Source organism: Myxine glutinosa, chromosome 6 (assembly GCF_964187855.1).
Source record: "Myxine glutinosa chromosome 6, kmMyxGlut1.1, whole genome shotgun sequence".
Lineage (NCBI taxonomy): Eukaryota > Metazoa > Chordata > Myxini > Myxiniformes > Myxinidae > Myxine > Myxine glutinosa.
The window spans coordinates 18,987,058-19,013,110 of record NC_136266.1 but is presented as its reverse complement, the minus strand read 5'-3'; the positions used below and the strand labels follow the sequence as shown (position 1 = coordinate 19,013,110).

Below are 26,053 nucleotides of genomic sequence, written 5' to 3'. Positions count from 1 at the left end.
GAACAGATCAATGATGAGGTTGCGGTTGATGCTGCGCTTGAGGATCAATCAGTGATGACAGCCAAAGTGCCAGCCAGTGAAAGTGAATTGTCAAGTAATGATCAGGTGGTCTTTATGGAGGTTGGGGAAACAAACAATGCAGTCACTCAGTTTGTTGGAGACAATATAGATTTAAACATTGTCTCTATTCACGGAAACACTCCCTTTCACTCAATGGGTTGGATCGAAGTCACCTCTCCGGCACCACCTTTGCCAGATCCACAGACAACAGCAGCTTTCCCCCGGGTGAAGTTGAAGGCACTCGACAAAGCTAAGATCCTGAGAGGAACTGAAGTAGATAGTAGAAATTTGTGGGAGTAGAAAATGAGATATATTTAGAAATTATTTTTCCACAAAGGAGTGTCTGTGGTGAAATATAAATGTTAACAATCAACTCAGAATCATGAAAAACCCTTATTTGACCCCTCATAAGTTACTTAAGGGCCGATTTAAAAAAATTAAAATTCTCGAAAATAATTTTTCGGTATCCGAATTCAACAGCTTTTTTTCTGGGTTTCCCACGGGAGTTGAACTTCAACATTTTAACACATGTTATTACACACCTTTACAAACATATTGGTGAAGAAATTTTTTGGTAACAATTTAGTTAACAGATTTGTGAAATATCTCATAAAATGCCCTTACTATCTGACATCAATTCTTCCTGGGAATTCTTCCAAAGCAAACTGCTCTCTCGCATGCACAGATTTATCCCATCTCATCTTCAGTTGTCTTACCCTTCCTCCCGTCCATGGTACACTGAATCTTGTGGTGAGGCAGTTGCCCTGAAACAACTTGCCTTTGCCTCTTGGAAAGCAAATCCAACTGAAGGCAATCTCAGTTCCTTCCACCAACCTCGGAACAAATGTGTGTCTACCCTCAGGAGTGCCAGGAAGCACTATCTCTCCACACTCAAGAATGAACTCTCAAACCTGTCTCCTTCCTCCAAATCCTGGTGGAGTCTGGTCAAATCCGTTTCTGGTGTTTGTTCCCCCTCCATCATCTCCCTTACCTCAAATGGCTACAGTTGACACCACACGTGACAAAGCCGAATGCCTCAACTCTGTGTTTGCCTCTAAATCTTGTGTCCCAAACCCATCTCTCTCTGTTCCCACCTTACCCAATCGAACCCAACTGCTCCTGGACTCTGTGTCCTTCTCTCCTGACAAGGTGGAGAAGTTGTTGTCAAACCTCGACTCTGATTCTGCAACTGGACCAGACGGCATCAGCCCACGGGTCCTAAAATCCTGCTCTGCTGCTCTATCTCACCCTCTCTTTGTTCTTTTCACCCTCTCTTTTGCTCAAGGTCATCTGCCAGCATCTTGGAAATCAGCAAACATTACCGCTTTACACAAAAAAGGTGCAAAAACAGATCCTTGCAACTACAGACCAATCAGCCTGCTCCCAATTATCAGCAAAGTCATGGAATCGATCATCAAATTTTTCTCTCTTCGCTTTCTCTCGTTTTTTGGATTTGGTGGCAAACGGTCATGTTCCGACATTTTCCCTCCTCTTGCATTGGAACATTGGTGCCGTGCAGTCACAGTTCATAGCACTCTCGCGCTAGGGACATTGGAGGTTTCGATGATCGTGAGGAAGAGCGAACTGCGGACCGAGGCCTGCGTTTCCCACGAGCGAACTGTGCACTGAGGCCTGTGCTGTTCCCGCCAAGGACGCGGGGGACTTGATAATTCCCGAAGGGGTTCAGGAGACGCTCAGAGCTATGTACCTGGACACATTACACATTTTTTTTCAATTTTATTTTTCCCTTTGTGTGTATACGGGTCTGTATGGGGACGTCCCATTTAGGAATTTCAGTTGGCCGTGTGTTATTTTGTTACCGGCATTTTTTCAATAAAGCCGGTATTTTTCTCCAATTTAAATCCTGTGTTGGCTTAAATTAATTATCGCAGGTTGGAGGACGTCCGGTGGACCCGTGAAGGTAAGTTCGTCATTCTCCTTTATCTCACTTGTAAAGAACAACGTCATTTTTGACTGAACGCCTCGGAGTGTCAGCTGTTCGGCTATCCGTTTCCTTGGAGGAATTAAATCCCTCGGAACAGGACAATATATATATATATATATATGAGAGCTCTTGGAGGAGTTTGTAAATCACTCATGTGCACGGAGGTGCATGAAGTGCAACTCATGTGCATGAAGTACCAATAAATTACTGTATGTACTACATTAGTAGACATTAAATAAATACATACAATAAAGGGGATTCTAACCTGGGTTTAGAGCATCATGATTCATTAGCTTAGTTAGGAATGCTGAACAGGCCAAACCAAGGAGTTCGCTTGGCTGGTAAGATAACCACAAATGGAAAGTTTTTCTTCGGGTAAATTTTCCGTGTGTAACACCCACCTGTTTTCCAGCTGATTCTATCTGTGACACAACAGTTTGATCGGCCAGCATTAGCATGCGGGATACAGAGGAAAGCAGAAGCCGACCCGCATGGGCTGAGATGGTGCGCGAGTCTCTGTGAGTGGAAGGCGCCGTTCCGCTCAGCGAGGATAGGCTGGCACGTTTCCATGTTGGTGAACCAAAAGAGCTGAACTTTGTGTCTTTATCAATTCGGTCGGCAGGAGAGACCTTGGTTGTGAGTGATGCACTGCTTGGCTGCGGAAGGTTTTTCTGAGATGCTGTGGATGAAATTTAATTAATTTTAACGCAAACAAACAATCTCTGTCTCACACAAACACACATACTATCTCCCCCCCCCCCCCCCTCCCTCCCTCCATCCTCTTATTCATCCCCTTAGGGGTTGTTGTCCTTGGTCAACGAAGGAGAGATCTCGCTCGACATTGATGAATTTATTTTGGTTCATGCCTCCATTAGTATTTTTTGGTTGAAGCATGTTCATGCTCACTCCCATTAATATTTCCATTTAGTAGTAAATCTAATTTGACATTGGGTTATGTAAATGAGACAATCTGCTTCACATTGCTTCCTGTACCCTTCATGCTAGGTGGTGTCAACCACTATACAAGCTTCCTGGCAGAAAGCTTTGCATTTTAAGAGTTTTGTTTTGTTTTGCTGATGATGCATGAGGGTACAAAGAAACATCAGCTTGTTGTTTGACTATGTAATGTGGCCTTAGGGCCAGGGTGCATGTGCATTTGTTTGACAAGTTTCGTGTGACTGCGTCATAAATGTGGTACATTTGTAATACGAACTCTTACTAGACATTCAAAGAGTGCTTGTTGTACCAAATCTCTTGTTTTAAGGTTATAACTCATCTTGCTCTTATCCTTAAGTTTGTAATTCTGTGTTTTTGTTGTCCCGTCCCAGTGCACAGCAGGAGACGGGGTTTTGCAATCACTTCTGTGTGTGTGTGTGTGTGTGTGTGTGTGTGTGTGTGTGTGTGTGTGTGTGTGTGTGTGTGTGTGTGTGTGTGTGTGTGTGTGTGTGTGTGTCTGTCCGGGTCATAACCTTTTTTTACCATTTGAGCTATTGTCATCGAATATTCACCAAACCTTTATTATCATAATATGGAGGAGACAAATTAATATGAATAATTATCAAAAGGTCAAATAGGTCAAAGGCCAGAGTCCCATAAAATCATCCATTTTCATCCAATTGACCTGAAATTTAAATTTACCATTTGAGTTTTGTCATCAAATTTTCAACAAAGATGAAAATATGGAGAAGGAAAATTAATAATTTGGTCAAAAGGTCAAAGATCAGCGTCACATAAAATCGTCAATTTTCATCCAATTGACCTGAATTTTTTAGAATTTGCATATTGGGTCACAGAATTGGTTCACCAATCAAAAGCTAGACGCTGATAATTTATTTTAGATCTAAAGGTCAATGGCTGATTTCCAAGATCAGATCCAATCTTGGAAATAAGCCAATATTACCGTTTTACACAAAATGTGCAAAAACAGATCTTTGCAACTACAGACCAATCAGCCTGCTCCCAATTATCAACACAGTCGTGGAATCGATCATCGCTTCGGATATCAAATCCTTCCTGTTCTCCAATGGCTTGATCTCTGATCATTAATTGGGTTTCAGACCAGGTCACTCTACTTTGGATATGCTGCTTCTGCTGTCTCAACAATGGATGGAGGTCCTCAATGCCAAACAGGAAATCAGAGCTGTCTCCCTTGACATATCACATGCCTTTGATATGGCCAGGCACACCGCTCTGCTCACCAAACTCTCCTCCTATGGTATCCATGAAAATCTCCCCGCTTGGCTTGCGGACTTCCTCTCTAGTCGTAGTCAACGTGTGGCCCTGAATGGGTTTCTCTCATCTCCTCTTCCTGTTCAAGCTGGAGTTACCCAAGGCAGTGTTCTGGGCCCTGTGCTACTTCTGGTCTTCATCAATGATCTCTCCGAGTCTCTGGAAAATCCTCTCTATCTCTATGCTGATGACTCCACTCTCTGCCGCTCCATTCCTCATCCCTCAGATCGGCAGTCTGCAGCCTCCTCACTCTCTGCAGACCTGGACAAAATCACAGACTGGGCAAACGAGTGGAACATGTCTTTCAATCCTGACAAATCTCACACTTTTACGATGTCTCTCCGAAAAGACCGACTGGACAACCCTCCCATCTACTTTCTCAACAATCCTCTCCAATAAGTTCTGTTACTCAAGCTTTTGGGTCTCACTATCTGCCATGATCTTTCCTGGGAAAACCACATTTCCAAGCTGGTCTCCAAAGCCAGTCGCCGACTGGGCATCCTCCGTCGTGCGAAGTCCTTCCTTGGCACACCTGAGGTCCTCACCACATACAAGGCTTTCATCCGCAGCTCAATGGAATACTGTTCCCCCCCTCTGGGCTGGTGCTCCTGCCTCACACCTAGCTCGTCTTCACGCTGTTGAAACCAAAGCTTTCAGAATCATTGGAATCTCCCGCGATGAAGCTAACTCCGAGGGCTTCACTTACTCACCGCAGGCAGGTTGGTGGTCTTTCTGTCTTCTACCGACTCCTCTCCGGCCTTGCTCCCCCAGCTCTCTCTGTGCTCTGTCCCCCAAATATTCCTACAGGTCGCACAAGATCTGCCTGCAACCCTCTTATGGTTAAACTGCCAAAAATCAAGACTTTCTGTTCAACTTCAGTCTTTCATATCTCTTTTCTTCCCCCTCTGGAACAAACTCCCACACTCTCTTCAATCCCTCTCCTCCCTCCAGGTCTTGAAAACAGCTGTTCACCACCATCTCTTATCTTCTCCCATCCAAAACCTTGATCTTTTCTACCCCCGCTAATTCACCCCAGATCCACTTTTTTGAAATACTGACTTCTTTACTGGAAGTCCGAGCAGTGTCGATGTGTTTTATACCTCTCCCACCTCCCCCCCCCCCCCCCCTCCCATGCCTCCTCCTCCCAAGCCCTCTCCCTCCCACAGATCTCCCGTTGTCCCTGTTCTCTGCTGTCGTACTTGTGTGCTTCCCTCTCTCTCTCCCCATCTTGTGGAGCACTCCCTTTATTGTATGTTTTGTGTGTCCGTTTGTAGTTTTTTTTGTGGTTGACGTTAGCTCTTACACGAGCCTCGATCTTGTATACAAAAAATAAATAAATAAAAAGGTGGAAGAAGACGAAGACGCCTGAATACAAACGGACGCCGGCGGGCTTTGCATTTTTCAGATCCTTTCTAGTTTCCTTTGTTTCAGCACCTTCTTCATTCAGTTGAATAAAGCCATGCCTTGGATCCAAGGCTTTACTTCCTTCAATGTATTCAACTGTGCACCGTCAACTGGATACTTTCACCAATGGATGAATTCCTCATACCCGAACGGTTTGATTCCGACCTCAACTCTAGCAGCAGCAGCTGAGCAACGGAGCCTCTGCCATCGCACATCACAAAACTTTCCCGCAGCTATTGATACATTGGATCCTATATGTCCATCAATGATCAGTACCGTCCAGACGGGTCCTCCATCATAACTTCCCTTCAATGGACGACATACTCATCGATGCATCGTCCTCCATGAGAGACTACAGGGTGACAGTTTATATCCTGGTCGGGATTCGAACCCAGGCTACACTGGAGTGTGCATTGCTCTACAGTCTCTTTGCCTTTCTGAAAAACACAAAAAAGCTGTTGTCAAGTTTGTTTCGATTTGCAGCATTTCTGCACATTGAGCCCCAGGTGTTGTCCAGGTTGTCAGGCATGACTAATGTAGAAAAATGGTTGTGATAAATGATTTTCTCTTCCTAGATTGCTTTTTATTATGCGCATACTGACTGACTATCCTGTCCTGTAAAGAAGGTGCTCAGGTCGTGTATATTTTACCTTTGAACCGTCTTGTCTGGGGTCGAATATCGAAGAATCTACCCTCAGATAGACTTTAAGCAGGCTGTCCCGTCGACCAACATTTATAAATTCCACGGTCTCTTTCATGATGAGTAGGCGAGCTATCGCCGGCATCCTGAAAATGGATTACAAATTCCCGGCTGGATGTGGAGGGCCTCACTACTTCATCGAAGCGTGAACCTGCAATTCGGAATGACGTTGCGCCTCAATAATGATGCAACCAGCGAGACGAATTTCGAATTGGATCCCGGTCCAATATGCATTCGCTAAAGACGATTGATTACCTCGATCGTGTTTTTGAGTTTTTAACTCTCGAGTGGCTAGCAACCTGGGATTAATGTCGTTTGTCTTTTGCCACAGTAGCCACAAACACTGTGTTTTTGATGTAGTAGCTTGTAATCAAATTGCTTTCATTTGCCAGTAAAGCGTAGTCCTTAAGGTGTGTGTGTGTGTGTGTGTGTGTGTGTGTGTGTGTGTGTGTGTGTGTGTGTGTGTGTGTGTGTGTATATATCTATATATATATTTATTTTATTTTTTTTTTTTTTTACTGTCGTGGCCAAAAATATTAGCACCCTTGCACTTTTTTCAAATAATGCACAATTTCTTCAAGAAAATTGTTGAAATAAAAAAATGTTTTGGTTTCCACAAATGTATTTCTTTGGTTTACAGTGAAACAAAACAAAAAAAGCTGAAAAATTACTAAATCTTAGCTTATTCCACAGAAATCCTAAAATGGCCCGGACAATATTTATTGGCACCTTTTAGAAGTTGATAGAAATAATTAAATTTCAAGCAGGTTATTCTCCTTTACTTTGGAATTGAACTCACCTATGGTGAGTTGCAGGTGCCTGCAATATAAAAATCACTCTTTCAACCAGTTTGGATGGAGAAAAGGAGACATTCTGCTGTTTTGTGTCACTGTGTGCACCGCAATGAGCACAGAGAAAAGAAAGAAAACCAGATAATTTCCTGAGGAGGTCAGACACAAGATTGTAGCCAGGCATGGACAATCTCAAGGCTACAAGTCCATCTCCAGAGACCTTGATGTTTCTGTGTCCACTGTACGCAATGTTATCAGGAAGTTTAAGGCCCATGGTGCTGTAGCCAACCTCCCTGGAAGTGGCAGCAAGAGAATACCTGATCGAAGATTGCAGCGAAGGATTGTTTGAATGGTGGAGAAAGCACCTGGATCAACTGTGAAACAGATTCAAGCTGACCTTCAGACACAAGGTACGACAGTTTCAACTCACACCATCTGTCACCAACTCGATGAAAGGGGGTTCTATGGTAGGAGACCAAGAAGGACCCCACTACTGAGAGAGAGACATAAGAAAGCCCGACTGGAGTTTGCCAAAACACACCTGAACAAGCCATAATCCTTCTGGCAGTATGTCCTGTAGACAGTTGAGACCAATTTAGAGCTTTTCGGTAAAGCACATCATCTCTATGTTTACAGAAAACAAAATGAAGCCTTCAAAGAAAAGAACACCTTCCCTACAGTCAAACATGGAGGAGGTTCAGTGATGTTTTGGGGTTGCTGTGCTGCCTCTGGCACTGAGTGCCTTGAATGTGTGCATGGCATCATGAAATCAGGAGATTACCGAGGCATTTTGAGGCACAATGTTCAACCCATTGTCAGAAAGCTGGGTCTCCGTCGAAGGTCATGGGTCTTGCAGCAGGACAATGACCCCCAAACACACTTCAAAAAACACACAGGAATGGTTCAAGACAAAACGCTGGACTGTTCTGAATTGGCCAGCAATGAGTCCAGATCTAAATGCCATTGAACACCTGGTTGAGGGGGGATCGGGGGGGGGGGGGGAATAGGGAGATCTGAAAACAGCAGTTGGGAGAAGGCACCCTTCAAATCTGGGAGAACTGGAGTAGTTTGTACAGGAAGAATGGGCCAATCTGCCAGTAGAGAGGTGTAGGAAGCTCATTCATGGCTACAGGAAGCGCTTGACTGTAGTTATTTTGTCCAAAGTCTGTGCAACCAAATATTAGGTTGAGGGTGTCAATAATTTTGTCAATGCCAATTTTTTCTGATTTAAAAGCATATATTAAGTTCTGAATCAATAACAAAGGTTCTGTAATATTAACAGTGAAATAAAGAATTGTGGAGACCAAATACTTTTGTAAATTTCAACTTATTTTTCGAAAAAATTGAGTTATTTGAAAAAAGTGGAAGGGTGCCAATATTTTTGGCCACGAGTGTGTGTGTGTGTGTGTGTGTGTGTGTGTGTGTGTGTGTGTGTGTGTGTGTGTGTGTGTGTGTGTGTACGTACGATACGTTTGCAAATTCTGATTATTTAGGCTGATTCTCGTTTCATCTTACATGTTGCATTTTTGGTCGATTCCAGATAGGACCATTAACACAATTTGATATTTCTGGGGTTATATGGGCAGAGGCAACCTGCTCGACATTGCCATCCTTTTGAGGATATGTCAGGCACGCTGGTCATGATAACAAGCTCAGATATCATGAAATTAACATGTGGTGAAGATTGCACTGTGCATCAACATCACCTTGGGCTAAACTCAGAAGAAAACGCCTTCATAAGATCATGATCTGCAGTGACAAGGACTTAAGACATTGGGATTGCTACGAGTGGGAATTAAAATTGTTTTCCTTTTCAAAATGTTTCAGAGTCAGAAAGATGAATCGTATTCCAATGGGAAGAATAAAAAATTATCATACTGGCTGGAAACTAGCATATATACACTTTTGCTTTCATCTTGTAACATCTTGTAACACCTCTCATGTGAGGGCCCAAGGAAGGCATTGTGAGATGGGAGTGCTCTCCTTGTTGGGAATTTACCCTGGACAAGTGTCTATATTAGAGGACAAGGTAAGCATTGGAATAAAATGGAAAAATAACGGTCTATATAAAGATTAGGAGTCTGCTTTGGTGGAAAAATAAGGACAATTAATTTTCTCAACCGAATGTTGAGAGACAAAATGATGAATGGCGAAAGATGATGGGAATAGAGCCTGTGATTGATGCTGTGAAGAGGAACAGGTTGAGATGGTTTGGTCATGTGTTGAGGAAGGATGAAAGTGACTGGTTGAGAAGAGTGATGGAAATGAATGGAGAAGGAAGTAGAGGACGGGGAAGACCGAGAAAGACTTGGCTAAAGATGGTCGAAGAAGAAATGCGGGCAAGGGGGTTAACAAGGAGAGATGCAGAAAATAGGGCAAAATGGAGAAGATTGTCATGGGGACCGCAAGGCTAATCCCCGCTCTAGCAGGGAAAATGGCCTTAAAATGCATGTTGTTGTTGTTGTTGAATGTTGAGAGACATTCGTTGACCGTGGGAAAGATGGTGAAGCTCGGATGAATTGTTTATGCCCGAAACATGGCTTCCCCTTTCCCACGGTGGGTAATATACCTCCCTCAACATTTAGTCGAGAAAAATCATTAGACTTTTCGGTGGTGTGTCTATTTCTGTTATAGTTGAAAAAGGCACAGCTCGTGGAATTGCAAACAATAAGCAATTCGCCAGTGAGAATAAGAACCACCTTTGGGAGCCAATTTTCCCCACAGAGCAGGGGTTGGCCTTTTTGGGGCACCGTGGTCCCCTTTTTGGAGGCAATGTTTTATGGTCCGGATGCCCTTCCTGCCGCCCACCCTGGTGGTCACCTCTTGCAACACACAGGGAGTTACCAGTGAACTGGTACCCAATTTGCCGACCTCAGAAGGATGAACAGGCTGAGTCGACCCTCCTGGCATTAATTCAGCGATCGACCGGGATTCGAACCCAGAATCCTAGGGATCCCAAGCCGGCACCCTAACCGCTAAGCCAACACCAGGCTCTGAGTATCCCTATGAGAATATGAATTCCAAATAAATCCTCCCATAGTTAAGCAATTAGCCTGGTGTTGGCTTAGCGGTTAAGGTGCCGGCTTGTGATCATAGGATCCTGGGTTCTGGTGTTGGCTTAGTGATTAGGGTGCCGGCTTGGGATCCCGGGATCCTGGGTTCAAATCCTGGTCGATCGTTGAATTAACACCAGGGGGGTTGACTCAGCCTGTCATCCTTCCGAGGTCGCCATAATTGAGTACCAGTTCACTGGTAATTCCCTGTGTGTCGCAAAAGGTGACCAACAGGGTTGGTGGCAGGAAGGGCATCCAGCCATAAAACATTGCTTCAAAAAGGGGACCATGGTGCCCAAAAAAGGTCAACCCCCGCTCTATGGGGGAAAATGGCCTCTGAAGGTGGTTCATAGTTAAGCAGCTATCTCATTGTTATATTGTTTAGTTTAACTGTCTGAAGTCTGTGTTGATGGATCTGCATTGTGATTGTGTAGTAAGTATAACCAAATATAATCTTTAATCATTCCATATTCCATTTTGCGGACCATCTGCCAAATATTTCCCTCAGTCACGAGTACATTATTCCCACAACTCCTCCCACTACATAAATGTATCCAGCAATACAACAAAATCCATCCAAACTTCCTTCAACGTTACCATGTCCAGCAACCATCTCACTGCCACCCCGAGCAGCAGTTTCTGGAGACTTCTGAGGGGTCTCCCCTGGGTCTCGCAGACAAAGCAATGCTGCTAGCATCGCTCCTGTGGCAGGAAAAAGAGGTCCTCACCAAACTAGGCCATGCATATAAAATATTATACAGTATAATGATTAGTGGGTTTGTTTTACTAAAACTGTATCAACACTCTCAGAAAATAATATGGGTGTTGGTAAAATTTGCAGACACCAACAGCAGGAAGTAAAGACTAAGATTTTGTTGGATAAACTACTTGTGCATTTATCATGGAACCTGATGAGATTCAATTGAGTTCCCTTGCAAGGAACTTCAATGTAGGAGAAGGCCATTAGGCCCACCAAGCCTACACAATGGTTGCCAACCTATGGTTGTTTGTCATTGCCCTCCCTTTTTAAAGGCCGAGTATTAAGCAAGGAAGCATCACGTACCACTTCTAAATCCTTGGTATGACTCGGCCGGGGTCGGGTTCAAACCGCTGACCTCCGGGACTCCGGAGCAGATTCCCCAACCCATTACGTCACCGAATCTGGTCGGTTTCGATGAAAATCTCATGAGATTCCATGATAACTGCAGAGAACATTTTTTTTTTTTGTCCACGCAGAAATCGATGATACACTTCAAATAGTGTAAGAGGCCATAAATGTTTGTGGAAAACATCCCCCCCTCCCCTTCCCACACCTCCTCCCCCAAGCCCACTCCCTCCCACAGATCTCCCGATGTCCGTGCTCTCAAATGTTGTGTGTGTGCTTCCCTCTCTCTCTCCCCATCTTGTCTCCCGCTCCCCATATTTTATGTTTTATGTGTCCGTTTGTTTTTTTTGTGATTAGTGTTAGCTCTTACACGAGCCTCGATCTTGTGTACAAAAACTAAGTAGAAACGCTAGAACTGGACTAGAACTAGAACTAGAAGAATAACTAGAAAAAAAAACCAGTTCAAAACACGAGGCCGGTGGCCTATCATCCATAATGACCCTGGCAGTACGAGATGAAATGCATTATTGATTACAAGATGCAATCCCTCGGTTATTTGTCTTTCCAAGACATTCCCAATTGCAGCTCACACCATGGTCGTCTGACTTTCTATCAGAGCAGAAGCATTTCACGTTGAGTGAAGAATGTTTTTAATATCATCATAAGAGGCAACGTGGCAGAAAAGAACCCTCCTGTTCAGGATTGCAATTTTTATAGCAAATAAACTCCTGCTCCATCTTTGTTATTTCTCTATTTTAGAGAATGAAATGTATTTTTTTAATCTCTTGCTGAGACCTTAATGGTCCAACCTCAGAGCTTTACAATCAATCAACCTTAATTGATGGAACTTTGCAGTTAATCTCGTGACTTGCCGACGTTGGTGAGACGTAAATATTATAACTCTGACTATGTCAAGGCAACATTTCCCACTTTGCTCAATTTCAGTGCACAAGTGGAATCCTGAATGTGCTGTAGAGGTTCTGTCGACTTTTCATTGTCCTTTAATTCTCGTGTTTGCTCTTTACCTCGACCACCAGAGGTGGACGGAGGTTATATGTTGTCACCCCTGTCTGTCTGTCTGTCTGTCTGTCTGTGAGCAGGATATGTCAACATGTTGTGGAGTGATTCAGGCGAAATTTCAGGGACAGATTGGGTTTGTGACAAACATGAATTGATTCCATTTTGGTGAAGATCTAGATTCAGTATGATAATTTTTGAAGTGATTCTTCACCAATGAGATCGGGCCAAAAACGATATATAGCACGATATCTCAAAATGTTATGGACGGATTCGGACAAAACGTGGTGGACAGGTTGGGTGTGTGACGATAACAAGTTGATTAGATTTTGGTTCAAGTCCGGAACCACATCCAGATCTGGCCTATCAGTGGATACAAAATGTAAACTGTGCAGCCTGGTGGAGGTATGCGCTCTACCGTTTCGAGTTTTTGTCTTTCCCTGTTTTTCTTGTCCAATTGAGCCTTACTTTAACTTTCAACTTAAAAAATATTCTGCAGTAAGCAAGTTTATCGAAATGCGGTGCACCCCATTTTTTTGCAAAAATAATTTATTCACGCCTGCCCACTCCCTCCCCTCCATATCACCCCAAATATGGAAGCAAACCTGCTCGACGTGCATCTCCACAAGCTTCCATTGCAGACACCTTTACTTGTGGTTGGTTTTCAGCTAAAGCCTCCCCGAAAGCCACGAACCGTTCAACCGCCCGACCCAACTCCACAGCCACACTGACTCCCCAGCGTGTCGCCCGCCTCTTCGTCGTGCCGACACCATTCACCAGCGTTGTTATCTACAAACAATGCCGATTAGTTGTTGGTACCCGAAGGCAGCTCAGTGCATTATTTGGTATGAATCTCATTAAATTCAGCAGAAATAAGGTGAGAATATAATACCAGATACCATGTATCGTCACCTATCTACATTCTACATTCTCGAACATTATTCTACATCCGAGAACAGCCATATATATTATTGAACATACATTTGTATTCTAGAACACCCATCTACATTCTAGAACACCCATCTACATTCTAGAACATTCATCTACATTATAGAGCATTCATATACATTCTAGAGGATTCATATACATTCTAGAACATTCATCTACATTATAGAGCATTCATATGCATTCTAGAACATGCAGCTACATTCTAGAACACGCATACACATTCTAGAACAAGAAGCTCTAGAACATGCATCTACATTCTAGAACATTATTCTACATCCTAGAATAGCCATACACATTCCAGAACAGTAATCTACATTCTAGAACACGCATCTACATTCTAGAACATTCATCGACATTCTAGAACAGTCATGTACGTTCTGGAGCATTTATCGACATTCTAGAACATTCACCTGCATTCTAGAACATTCGTCTACATTCTAGAGGATTCATCTACATTCCATAGGATTCATCTACATTCTAGAGGATTCACCTACATTCTAGAGGATTCATCTACATTCTAGAGGATTCATCTACATTCTAGAAGATTCATCTACATTCTTGAGGATTCATCTACATTCTAGAACATGCATATACATTCTAGAACATTCATCTACCTTCTAGAGCATTCATCTACATCCTAGAGGATTCATCTACATTCTAGAACACCCATCTACATTTCAGAACACCCATCTACATTCTAGAACATTAATCTACATTCTAGAACACCCATCTAAATTCTAGAGCACCCATCTACATTCTAGAACATTACTCTACATTTTAGAGCATTCATACACATTCTAGAACATTCATCTACATTCTAGAACGTGCATATACATTCTAGAGCATTAATTTTCATTCTAGAAAATGCATATACATTCTAGAACATTCATCTACATTCTAGAGGATTCATCTACATCCTAGAAGATTCATCTACATTCTAGAGGATTCATCTACATTCTAGAACACCCATCTACATGCTAGAGGATTCATCTACATTCTAGAACATGCATATACATTCTAGAACATTCATCTACATTCTAGAGGATTCATCTACATTCTAGAACATTCATCTACATTATAGAGCATTCATATGCATTCTAGAACATGCAGCTACATTCTAGAACACGCATACACATTCTAGAACAAGAAGCTCTAGAACATGCATCTACATTCTAGAACATTATTCTACATCCTAGAATAGCCATACACATTCCAGAACAGTAATCTACATTCTAGAACACGCATCTACATTCTAGAACATTCATCGACATTCTAGAACAGTCATGTACGTTCTGGAGCATTTATCGACATTCTAGAACATTCACCTGCATTCTAGAACATTCGTCTACATTCTAGAGGATTCATCTACATTCCATAGGATTCATCTACATTCTAGAGGATTCACCTACATTCTAGAGGATTCATCTACATTCTAGAGGATCATCTACATTCTAGAAGATTCATCTACATTCTTGAGGATTCATCTACATTCTAGAACATGCATATACATTCTAGAACATTCATCTACCTTCTAGAGCATTCATCTACATCCTAGAGGATTCATCTACATTCTAGAACACCCATCTACATTTCAGAACACCCATCTACATTCTAGAACATTAATCTACATTCTAGAACACCCATCTAAATTCTAGAGCACCCATCTACATTCTAGAACATTACTCTACATTTTAGAGCATTCATACACATTCTAGAACATTCATCTACATTCTAGAACGTGCGTATACATTCTAGAGCATTAATTTTCATTCTAGAAAATGCATATACATTCTAGAACATTCATCTACATTCTAGAGGATTCATCTACATCCTAGAAGATTCATCTACATTATAGAGGATTCATCTACATTCTAGAACACCCATCTACATGCTAGAGGATTCATCTACATTCTAGAACATGCATATACATTCTAGAACATTCATCTACATTCTAGAGGATTCATCTACATTCTAGAGGATTCATCTACATTCTAGAACACCCATCTACATTCTAAAGGATTCATCTACATTCTAGAACATGCATATACATTCTAGAACATTCATCTACATTCTAGAGGATTCATCTACATTCTAGAGGATTCATATACATTCTAGAACACCCATATACATTTCAGAACACCCATCTACATTCTAGAACAGTAATCTACATTCTAGAACACCCATCTACATTCTAGAGCACCCATCTGCATTCTAGAGCAGTAATCTACATGCTAGAGCATTCACATACATTCTAGAACATTCATCTACATTCTAGAACGTGCATCTACATTCTAGAGCATTAATTTCCATTCTAGAACATGCATATACATTCTAGCACATTCATCTACATTCTAGAGGATTCATCTACATTCTAGAGGATTCTACATTCTAGAGGATTCATCTACATTCTAGAACACCCATCTACATTCTAAAGGATTCATCTACATTCTAGAACATGCATATACATTCTAGCACATTCATCTACATTCTAGAGGATTCATCTACATTCTAGAGGATTCTACATTCGAGAGGATTCATCTACATTCTAGAGGATTCTACATTCTAGAGGATTCATCTACATTCTAGAACACCCATCTACATTCTAGAACACCCATCTACATTCTAGAGCATTCAGATACATTCTAGAACATTCACAGAGGAATGAATAAATAAATAAATAAATAACACCCCGCTTCCACATGATCTTGGTATAGTAGGATATATTGGTAATCTTAAGAACATTTTAATCACTCTACATTAGCAAAATTTTAAGGCAATAAAGTAACGTTTGCTACATTTTTTTTAGCTGTGAAAATAACATTTGATTACACTGATACTGCTGTTGTCCACCATGATGTTGCAGAGGTAAAGCACTTAGATTAAGTTGTCTAGGCCGGGTTTATTTCCCCACCAAACTATCAATTGTCACCATGGTGCATCCCAAATGCACCGTCTACCAGATGGACATTAAGTTGGGTATCCCTTCTGCGAGCATTAGTTGGTGGACATTGGGCTGGCATGATGGCGTAGCGGTATGTGCACTTGCCTCTGTGCTGTCTGGCCTGGGTTTGAATCCTAGCCCAGCTATAAACTGCCATCTTGGTGTTTCACAGGCAGGGCGATTCTTCGATGTGTGTGCCGTTCATCGGATAGACCTTGAGATGGAGGACCAGTATGTAGGCCAGCACCCAGTGAACACTAAAGATCCAACAGTATCCCTCCTGTATATTAGGCGAGGTTCCCACGGCACCCTGAACAAATTTAAAAATCCTGCCCAAGTCACCTTCAGTCGTACATCAGGCATGACCAGAGCGTTGGGCCAAATACTTTCCCTGGCCGATACAGAAAGGTGGGAATAATGGGGTCCTGTTAAATACCTTTTGGGGGTAGTAGTAGTAGTAGTAGGACATTGATATCCCTGTGAAAACTGCTTGCTAATACGGTGAATGTTACATTGCCATATTGTCCGCTGAGCTGTCTTTAGGATAGGGATAATAATAGGTCGGTGGATGGTTACACCGAGCATACGAAGCTCAGTTGTCACAACATATTCACAATGTCAAAAGGAAGAATCTCATCGATTTTGTGTGAAAGTGGAAAAAACATACCTTGGGAGATTTGATTATATCATTGTGAGTTACAACGAGCAATCAATCCCTTGTCTCATTCCTTAACATCTGAGGGTTTTAAACATTCCTATTTCATGAAAGTTGCTAAGAAAGGCATAAGTATTGAAATGAAACATGTAAGAGCCAATATAGTTTGTCAATTTCAACCAACCATGGTGAGGTTTACTAGGAGTTCATCCATCAGGATCACAATGTTATCCACAATGTAATGTGACTCGGTGTTGCTTAAATTAACAGCTTCACTTCCAGTGGTTGGGGTCGAAGGTCATCCGTAAACAGTTCGAAATTTCAACGGTTTTTTTGCACCTTCACATATGGATGTGAGTACTTGAGTTTATAAACCAAAACATTAGGTTGCACTTCTCATTCATTCGCTTGTTCCTTTGACTAAAATAAAAACAAAATGAGAAATGATCAGTCCAACGGCATGAAGGGCAACCAAATTCTGTGATGAACCACGTACCCTCGAGTTACTTTGCGTCGTCGGGTCCAGCATCTCCAGGAATGTTAAATTATGAGTGTTCCCACACAGCTACCATTACTTCTTTTACGGCTCCCATTATTCAAACCTTCTTGTGCGGTCGACGGAGTTTTGTGGTTGGTTGTGTTTGTGTTTTTGTGTTTGTGCTTTTGTGTTTTTGTTTTGTTTGTTGTTTCTTTGTGTGTTTTGTGTGTGTGTTTGTGTGTGTTTGTGTGTGTTTGTGCGTTTGTGTGTGTTTGTTTGTGTGTGTGTTTGTGTGTTTTGTTTTTTTGTTTGTTTGTGTTTTTTGTGTTTTTGTTTTTTTGTGTTTTTGTCCCGACGGTTCTGTTTTTGGCCCGGGTTTTTAAGGAACTGGGAGGCCAAGCCTGACGATCGGCTGAAAGTGACTGCAATTTGTAATTTGTTTCAGGGTGCCAGCAATAACTCACCTACTCTTAGTGAAAGGTACAATGGGATATGTTATGTCCAACAATTAATGCTGGCAGATGGAGCAGCTGGCTCAACGACGGTGCACACATCAGATGGGGAACCTGGCTCAACGACGGTGCACACACATCGATGCCTTGCTTGGCCAGCGAAACACCAGGAAGCCAGTTTGTAGGTGGGTGGGGATTCAAACCCAGGCTACACAGATTGCAGGCGAGTGTGCGTAACGTAACTCCTGCAAGCCCAACGTCTCCCTCGAAATAAGGGGAAAAAACAGTTTTGAATCAAAGAGTAGTGCATTAAAAAAAAACAGTCGTGAATTAAAAAACAGTCGTGAATCAAAAAACAGTTGTGAATCAAAAAACAGTTGTGAATCAAAAAGACATTTGTGAATCAAAAAACAGTTGTGAATCAAAAAGACATTTGTGAATTAAAAAACAGTTGTGAATCAAAAAACAGTCGTGAATCAAAAAACAGTTGTGAATCAAAAAGACATTTGTGAATCAAGAAAACAGTTGTGAATCAGAGTTGTGAATTTAAAAAAACAGTCGTGAATCAAAAAACAGTTGTGAATCAAAAAGACATTTGTGAATCAAGAAAACAGTTGTGAATCAGAGTTGTGAATAAAAAAAAACAGTCGTGAATCAAAAAACGGTTCTGAATAAAAAAAACTTGTGAATCAAAAAACTGTCATTAATCAAAAAACAGTTGTGAATCAAAAAAACATTTGTAGATCAAAAAACATTTGTGAATCAAAAAAGTCGTAAATCAAAATACAGTTGTGAGTAAAAAAACATTTGTGAATCAAGAAAACAGTTGTGAAAGTGTTGTGAATTTTAAAAAACAGTCGTGAATCAAAAAATGGTTCTGAATCAAAAAACAGTTGTGAATTTAAAAACAGTCGTGAATCAAAACACAGTTGTGAATCAAAAAACAGTTGTGAATTAAAAAACATTTGTGAATCAAAAAAACATTTGTGAATCAAAGAGTTGAGAATTTAAATAAACAGTCGTGAATCAAAAAACGGTTCTGAATCAAAAAAACAGTTGTGAATCAAAAAAACATTTGTGGATCAAAAAACAGTTGTGAATCAAAAAACAGTCGTGAATCAAAACACAGTTGTGAATCAAAAAACAGTTGTGAATTAAAAAACATCTGTGGATCAAAAAACAGTTGTGAATCAAAAAACAGTTGTGAATCAAAAAATAGTTGTGAATCAAAAAACAGTTGTGAATCAAAAAAACATTTGTGGATCAAAAAACAGTTGGGGATCAAAAAACAGTTGTGAATCAAAGAGTAGTGCATTAAAAAAACAGTCGTGAATTAAAAAACAGTTGTGAATCAAAAAACAGTTGTGAATCAAAAAGACATTTGTGAATCAAGAAAACAGTTGTGAATCAGAGTTGTGAATTTAAAAAAACAGCCGTGAATCAAAAAACAGTTGTGAATCAAAAAGACATTTGTGAATCAAGAAAACAGTTGTGAATCAGTTGTGAATGAAAAAAAAACAGTCGTGAATCAAAAAACGGTTCTGAATAAAAAAAACTTGTGAATCAAAAAACTGTCATTAATCAAAAAACAGTTGTGAATCCAAAAAACATTTGTAGATCAAAAAACATTTGTGAATCAAAAAAGTCGTAAATCAAAATACAGTTGTGAGTAAAAAAACATTTGTGAATCAAGAAAACAGTTGTGAAAGTGTTGTGAATTTAAAAAAACAGTCGTGAATCAAAAAATGGTTCTGAATCAAAAAACAGTTGTGAATTAAAAAACATTTGTGAATCAAAAAAACATTTGTGAATCAAAGAGTTGAGAATTTAAATAAACAGTCGTGAATCAAAAAACGGTTCTGAATCAAAAAACAGTTGTGAATCAAAAAAACATTTGTGGATCAAAAAACAGTTGGGGATCAAAAAACAGTTGTGAATCAAAAATCAGTCGTGAATCAAAAAACACTTGTGAATTAAAAAAACAGTCATTAATCAAAAAACGGTTCTGAATAAAAAAACAGTTGTGGATCAAACAAGACCGAAAGTCTAACTGCGGCGTAGCTGTAGTACTCTACTCGCTGCAATGTACAGCTGCCCGTGTGTAAAAACACATGACAGGTTCGACTGCTTCGATGACATGTTCGGCCTGTACAGCATATAAATTAAAGTGTCAGTCTGTCGAATGGTCTGTCGATGTTGGTGGATTCAGCTGTCGTACGCCATAATGACATCATCGACGTAATGACGTTGCATGACAGACAGACACAAAACTGCCGCTACTTTAATATATAGAAGACAATATATATTTAACCTCCAGTAACTTTGCAGTCACTACGAAGGGAGCAGTGTTATGATTAGATTTACTATAATATTAACATTATGTTATCATTATTGCGAAAATAATATCACTATTTAAAAAACCGAGGCTAATTGATTACTATTTACTTACTTCCACGGTTATTGGTACCATACACCGCTTATCATTGATTCATGAACCATACACTGCTTTAATCTATAATCTTTACAATAACGACAAATAGATTGCAGTGTTACGATTATATTTACTATATTATTAGTATTAACGCTATTATTATTATTGTAGGAACTATGCTCCAACGTAAATCGGAAGAATGGACGCGATAAAAAGCTGGAATTCGTCCGAGTTTCTTTATTGTGTCAAATCAACTCGGGTACTCTGAAAAGCCCGTTTATCGGGCAGCAATATAGATACACATTATCCCGGAGCGTTTGCCCGGGAAAGGCGAGACCGGGCGTGCCCGGGCGTCCTGGGCGAACCCTGGAAAGGCGAATCTGGACATGCCCGGGCGTCCTGGACGAGGCCTGGCAAGTCGAGAGCGGGCATGCCCGGGCGTCCTGGACGAGCCCGAGAAAGGCGAGGCTGGGCGTGCCCGGGCGTTCTGGGCGAACCCTGGAAAGGCGAGTCTGGACATGCCCGGGCGTCCTGGACGAGGCCTGGCAAGTCGAGAGCGGGCATGCCCGGGCGTCCTGGACGAGCCCTGGAAAGGCGAGGCTGGGCGTGCCCGGGCGTCCTGGGCGAGCCCGGCCTGGTGATCGCTCCGCGTCCTCGGTAGGTGCAAGGCGATTGTGTATACCCAGCGGTAGCCGCTACACACGTCCCCCCAGAATCGACTTGCACCGGCAGGGTCAATTTAAGGGGGGTCCTGATGACCCGACCGAAGCGACCCCTGGCGGGTCGTGGGGGGGGGGGTCCGGTGTGGTGGTGCGCGGTCGAGTGGGGGGCACCGTGGACGGGGGGCAGCCTCGCCGCGGCGGAAGGGCCAACCGTGGCGGTTGGTCGATGTCCACGTGCGCCGGCTTGAGGGTCCACCGCAATCCGGTCCGACCTGCCGCCGATGTCGATGACGAACGACTTGTCGTCCCATCGCAGGACCCGGAAGGGCCCGTCGTACAGCGGCCGGAGTGGCCCCCGATGTGCGTCATGACGCACAAAAACGTACTCCGCTGTCCGTAGCGCTGGGGGGACGTAGGACTGGGGGTCACCATGGTGTGACGTTGGCACGGGGGCAAACTGTGGGGCGGTCTCCTGGAGGTCCGAGTGCTGGTGAGCTGCGGACCAGGGACTGGTAGCGTCGGGCACGAATTTGCCCGGGACGCGTAGCGCCTGGCCGTAGACGAGCTCGGCGGTGGACGCCCGGAGGTCCTCCTTGGGGGCCGTGCGGAGGCCCAAAAGGACCCACGGCAGCCGGTCGGCCCAACCGCCGTCCTGAAGGCCGGCCATGAGCGCGGCCTTCATGGAGCGGTGGAATCGCTCGCACAACCCGTTGGCTTGGGGGTGGTAGGCCGTAGTACGGTGGAGCTTGACCCCCAGGTTGCGGGCGACCACGCCCCACAGCTCGGAGGTGAACTGCGGTCCGCGGTCCGACGAGATGTCCGCCGGTGCGCCGAAGCGGGCGACCCAGGTGGCGATGAAAGCCTGCGCCACGTCGGCGGTGGTGGTGGAGACGAGGGGAACGGCCTCCGGCCACCTGGTGGTCCTGTCCACCATGGTGAGCAGGTGTGTGAAACCCCGTGATGGGGGGAGGGGGCCCACCAGGTCCACGTTGACATGGTCGAAACGTCGTTCGGGCACGGTGAAAGGTGCCAGCGGGGCCTGGGTGTGTCGGTGGACCTTGGCCTGTTGGCAGGCTGTGCTGGTGCTGGTCAAATCGCGGACGTCCCGTCGAAGGCCGTGCCAGACGAATCGCGCTGACACCAGCTTCTGGGAAGCTTTCCGGCCCGGGTGGGAAAGGCCGTGGAGGGAGGCGAAGATGCGGCGTTGCCAGGTAACGGGCACAATGGGGCGAGGCTGGCCTTGGGAGACGTTGCAGAGCAGGACAGTGTCCGCGAAGGGGATGTCGGCCAGGCGGAGGCCCGTGTCCGCTGCCCGGAGGGCTTGCAACATGGTGTCGGTGGTTTGGTCCGCCGCCATAGGCGCGAAGTCCATGCCTAGGTGGACCACGTTCGCGCTGGCCCGAGAAAGACAGTCGGCCACGGCGTTGTCTTTGCCGGCGACGTGCCGGATGTCCGTGGTAAATTCCGACACGGCAGAGAGGTGGCGCTGTTGGCGGGCCGACCACGGCTCCATGACCTTGGCCATTGCGTAAACCAACGGCTTGTGGTCGACGAACGCCGTGAAGGGTCGGCCCTCCAGGAGGTGGCGGAAATGGCGAACGGCCAGGTGTAGACCGAGGAGCTCACGGTCAAACATGCTATATTTGAGCTCGTTCGGCTGGAGTTGCCGGCTGAAAAAAGCGAGTGGCTGCCAAACCCCGTTCACCCATTGCTCATGTACGGCACCCACCGTGTAGTCGGAGGCATCCGTGGTGAGGGCGATGGGAGCGTTGAGCACCGGGTGAGCGAGCAGTGTTGCGTCGGCGAGGCCCCGCTTGGAGCTTTTAAAGGCCGCGTCCATTGCTGCGGACCAGATGACGTCGTGCTTGGCCGGCTTGCCCCGGAGGGCTTCGTAGAGGGGCCGCATGAGTTGAGCAGCGCGGGGCACGAAGCGGTGATAGAAATTCACCATTCCCAGGAATTCCTGCAGGGCCTTTATGGAGCGGGGACGCGGAAACGTGGTGATGGCCTCGACCTTGGTTGGCAGCGGCACGGCCCCGTTCTTGGTGATGTGTTGGCCCAAAAAATCAATGGCCGTCGTGCCGAAGTGGCATTTGGCCGGGTTGACGATGAGGCCGTGCTCGCTGAGGCGCCCGAACAGTGTTCGGAGGTGGAGGAGGTGCTCGGCCCGGGATGTGCTGGTGACGAGGATGTCGTCCAGGTAAACGAAGAGGAACGGCAGGTTGCGCAGCACGCCATCCATCAAGCGCTGGAACGCCTGAGCCGCATTCTTGAGGCCAAACGGCATTCGCAGGAATTCGAATAAGTCGAACGGCGTGATGATGGCCGTTTTTGGGACGTCGGCCGCCCTGACAGGTACCTGGTGGTATCCCCGTATTAAATCGATCTTCGAAAAAATGACCCGTCCTGCCAAACGGGCGGAGAAGTCTTGGATGTGCGGGATCGGATACCTGTCGGGGGTGGTAGCATCGTTAAGGCAGTGGTAGTCGCCACATGGGCGCCAGCCGCCCCCTGGTTTTGGGACGATGTGTAGTGGCGAAGCCCACGCGCTATCGGAGCGCCGCACGATGCCGAGGTGTTCCAAAGCGTCGAACTCGGCTTTGGCCATGGCGAGCTTGGCTGGGTCGAGGCGGCGGGCTCTGGCATAGACCGGCGGGCCCGTGGTTGGTATGTGGTGCTCGATCCCATGTTGTACTGCGACGGCCAAAAACGTCGGCCGCGTGAGGGCCGGGAACTACGTGAGCAGGCGAGCAAACCCATTCGCCGCCGGGAGGGCGCATGCCAGCTCGGTCGGAGCGGAGCTGCTCAATGTGCATGCCAGGGAGCTGAAGGTCTCGGCGTTGATGAGGCGACGCCGTTGGACATCCACCAGCAGTCCGTGTGCGCAGAGGAAGTCGGCGCCTAGCAGAGCCATGGGCACGCTTACGGTTACAAAAGTCCAATTAAAGTGTTGGCCGCCGAAGCAGAGGGTGACGTTGCGCGGGCCGAAGGTGCGGATGGCCGATCCGTTGGCCGCAACCAAGGAGGGGCCGCAAACCGCGGACTGCCTGTCCTGATCGGAGGCGGGTATGATGCTCAGTTGGGCGCCGGTGTCACACAGGAAGCGCCGTCCGGACACTTTGTACATGATGAAAAGTAAGTTGCCTGTGTGGCCGGCGCTCATGGCTGGTAATGAACGCCGGCCCGGCCGTTTCCCGGCTTGCCGAAGGTGCACGGGGGTTGGCATGTCCGGGCCTTTTGTCCGAACCTGGCATGATAATAACACCATGCCTGGTCAGGTGGAGGCCCCGGTCGTTGTGCTGGAGGTGGTCGGCGTGGCGTAGCGGCCGCCAATTACGTCGGCAGTTCGGTCGTCGACCGTGCCGGGTGCTCGGGCGCCATGCGCGTTGCTTCGTACGGCGGTGGGCTCCAGGTCGCTGCTCCAATGCGTTGGCCTGCCACGGAGATCTTGTCGGCTTCCCTGGCGAGGGAGCGGGGATCCGTGATCGTCGTGCTTGCCAGGGTGAGGCGTACCGGGCTAGGCAGCTGACGGAGGAACAGCTCCCGGAACAGGAATGCCGGAGAGTGCTCGCCGAGCAGCGAAAGCATGCTTTCGCTCGGACGCTCGGACGTCCATTCGCTCGGACAGGCGCGTGTCGCCGAGCTCGGGCAGGTCGAGCAGGCGCTGTGCGCGTTCCGCTGATGAGAGGGCGAAAGCGTCGAGGAGGAGCTTTTTAATCGCGTCGTATTTGTCAGCGGCTGGCGGGCTCTCGAGGAAGCTCAGGGCGCGGGCCGCGGTGGCTGAGCTGAGTGCTGCTACCACATGGTGGAAGCGGGTGTCGTCGGCCATGATGCCTCGCAGGGCGAACAGGGAGTCCGCCTGGGCGAACCAAACCACCGCGTGAGCCTCCCAGAAGGTAGGCAGTTTGAGGGCAACTGCCGTGTCCATGTCGGGTCACCAATGTAGGAGCTATGCTCCAACGTAAATCGGAAGAATGGACGCGACAAAAAGCTGGAATTCGTCCGAGTTTCTTTATTGTGTCAAATCAACTCGGGTACTCTGAAAAGCCCGTTTATCGGGCAGCAATATATATACACATTATCCCGGAGCGTTTGCCCGGGAAAGGCGAGACCGGGCGTGCCCGGGCGTCCTGGGCGAACCCTGGAAAGGCGAGTCTGGACATCCCAGGGCGTCCTGGACGAGGCCTGGCAAGTCGAGAGCGGGCATGCCCGGGCGTCCTGGACGAGCCCTGGAAAGGCGAGGCTGGGCGTGCCCGGGCTGGTGATCGCTCCGCGTCCTCGGTAGGTTCAAGGCGATTGTGTATATCCAGCGGTAGCCGCGACATTATTATTATTATTACAAAAACAATGCTACTGTTTAAGAAACCTGGGCTAATTTGTCCGAAGCGGCCTGAAGGTAAGGCATGAAGCCTAAGGCCTAGACATTCCATGTTGGAAGATCCATAATCTCTTTGCTTTCGATATTTGATGGTCATTTTAACAATCGGTTTGTTTGTGTTTCACACTGAATGAAAAACGTAAAGGTGCAGCATGTGATATATGACAGGTTCGACGATATGTTTGGCCTGAACGGCATAGGAATCAGAATGGCGTAGTGTGGGGTCAACCGTTGTACGCCGTAATGACATCAGACGTAATCACATCACCCTGTCATGTGACCAGATCCTCAGATCTGATTGGTATGCATTTGAGGGGACATACATACAGTCACGTGAAAAAGTAAGTACACCCCGTGTAAAGTTTTGACTTTTTCAACATATTTCAACATACAGCTATTTGATCTTCATTTCAACAATATTGATCGATAAAGGTGATATAATATAACAAATATCATGAAACATTTACATTTTGTAGTCCATTGTATCATTTAAATAAACATAAATGCCAATTTCGCATGTGGAAAAAGTAAGTAAACCCTTGGCTCCAATAGGTGGTATTGCCCCCTTTGGCAGAAACGACCTCAAGTAGGCGTTTCTTATAACTGTCTACCAGTCTCTGACATTGACTGGGAGAAATTTTTGCCCACTCCTCCATGCAGAATTCTTTCAGCTGTGCGATGTTTGAGGGGTTTCTTGCATGCACAGCTCGTTTCAAATCCCCCCACAACATCTCGATGGGATTTAGATCCGGGCTTTGACTTGGCCATTCCAGAACCCTCCATTTCTTTCTTTTCAGCCATTCC

General features: G+C 45.2%; 1 protein-coding gene across 1 annotated transcript in view; it reads right to left on the bottom strand.

The window, feature by feature from the left end:
* LOC137429142 (alpha-catulin-like) overlaps nucleotides 1–26,053 on the bottom strand; it is a 206,618-nt gene that overhangs the window by 163,129 nt on the left and 17,436 nt on the right. The window contains exons 2-4 of the mRNA XM_078779661.1: nucleotides 12,910–13,093; nucleotides 10,780–10,884; nucleotides 2,407–2,684 (exon numbers count right to left, since the gene is read on the bottom strand). Of these exons, the coding sequence (XP_078635787.1) occupies nucleotides 2,407–2,684; nucleotides 10,780–10,884; nucleotides 12,910–13,093 (567 nt within the window). The remainder of the gene's footprint in view (nucleotides 1–2,406; nucleotides 2,685–10,779; nucleotides 10,885–12,909; nucleotides 13,094–26,053) is intronic.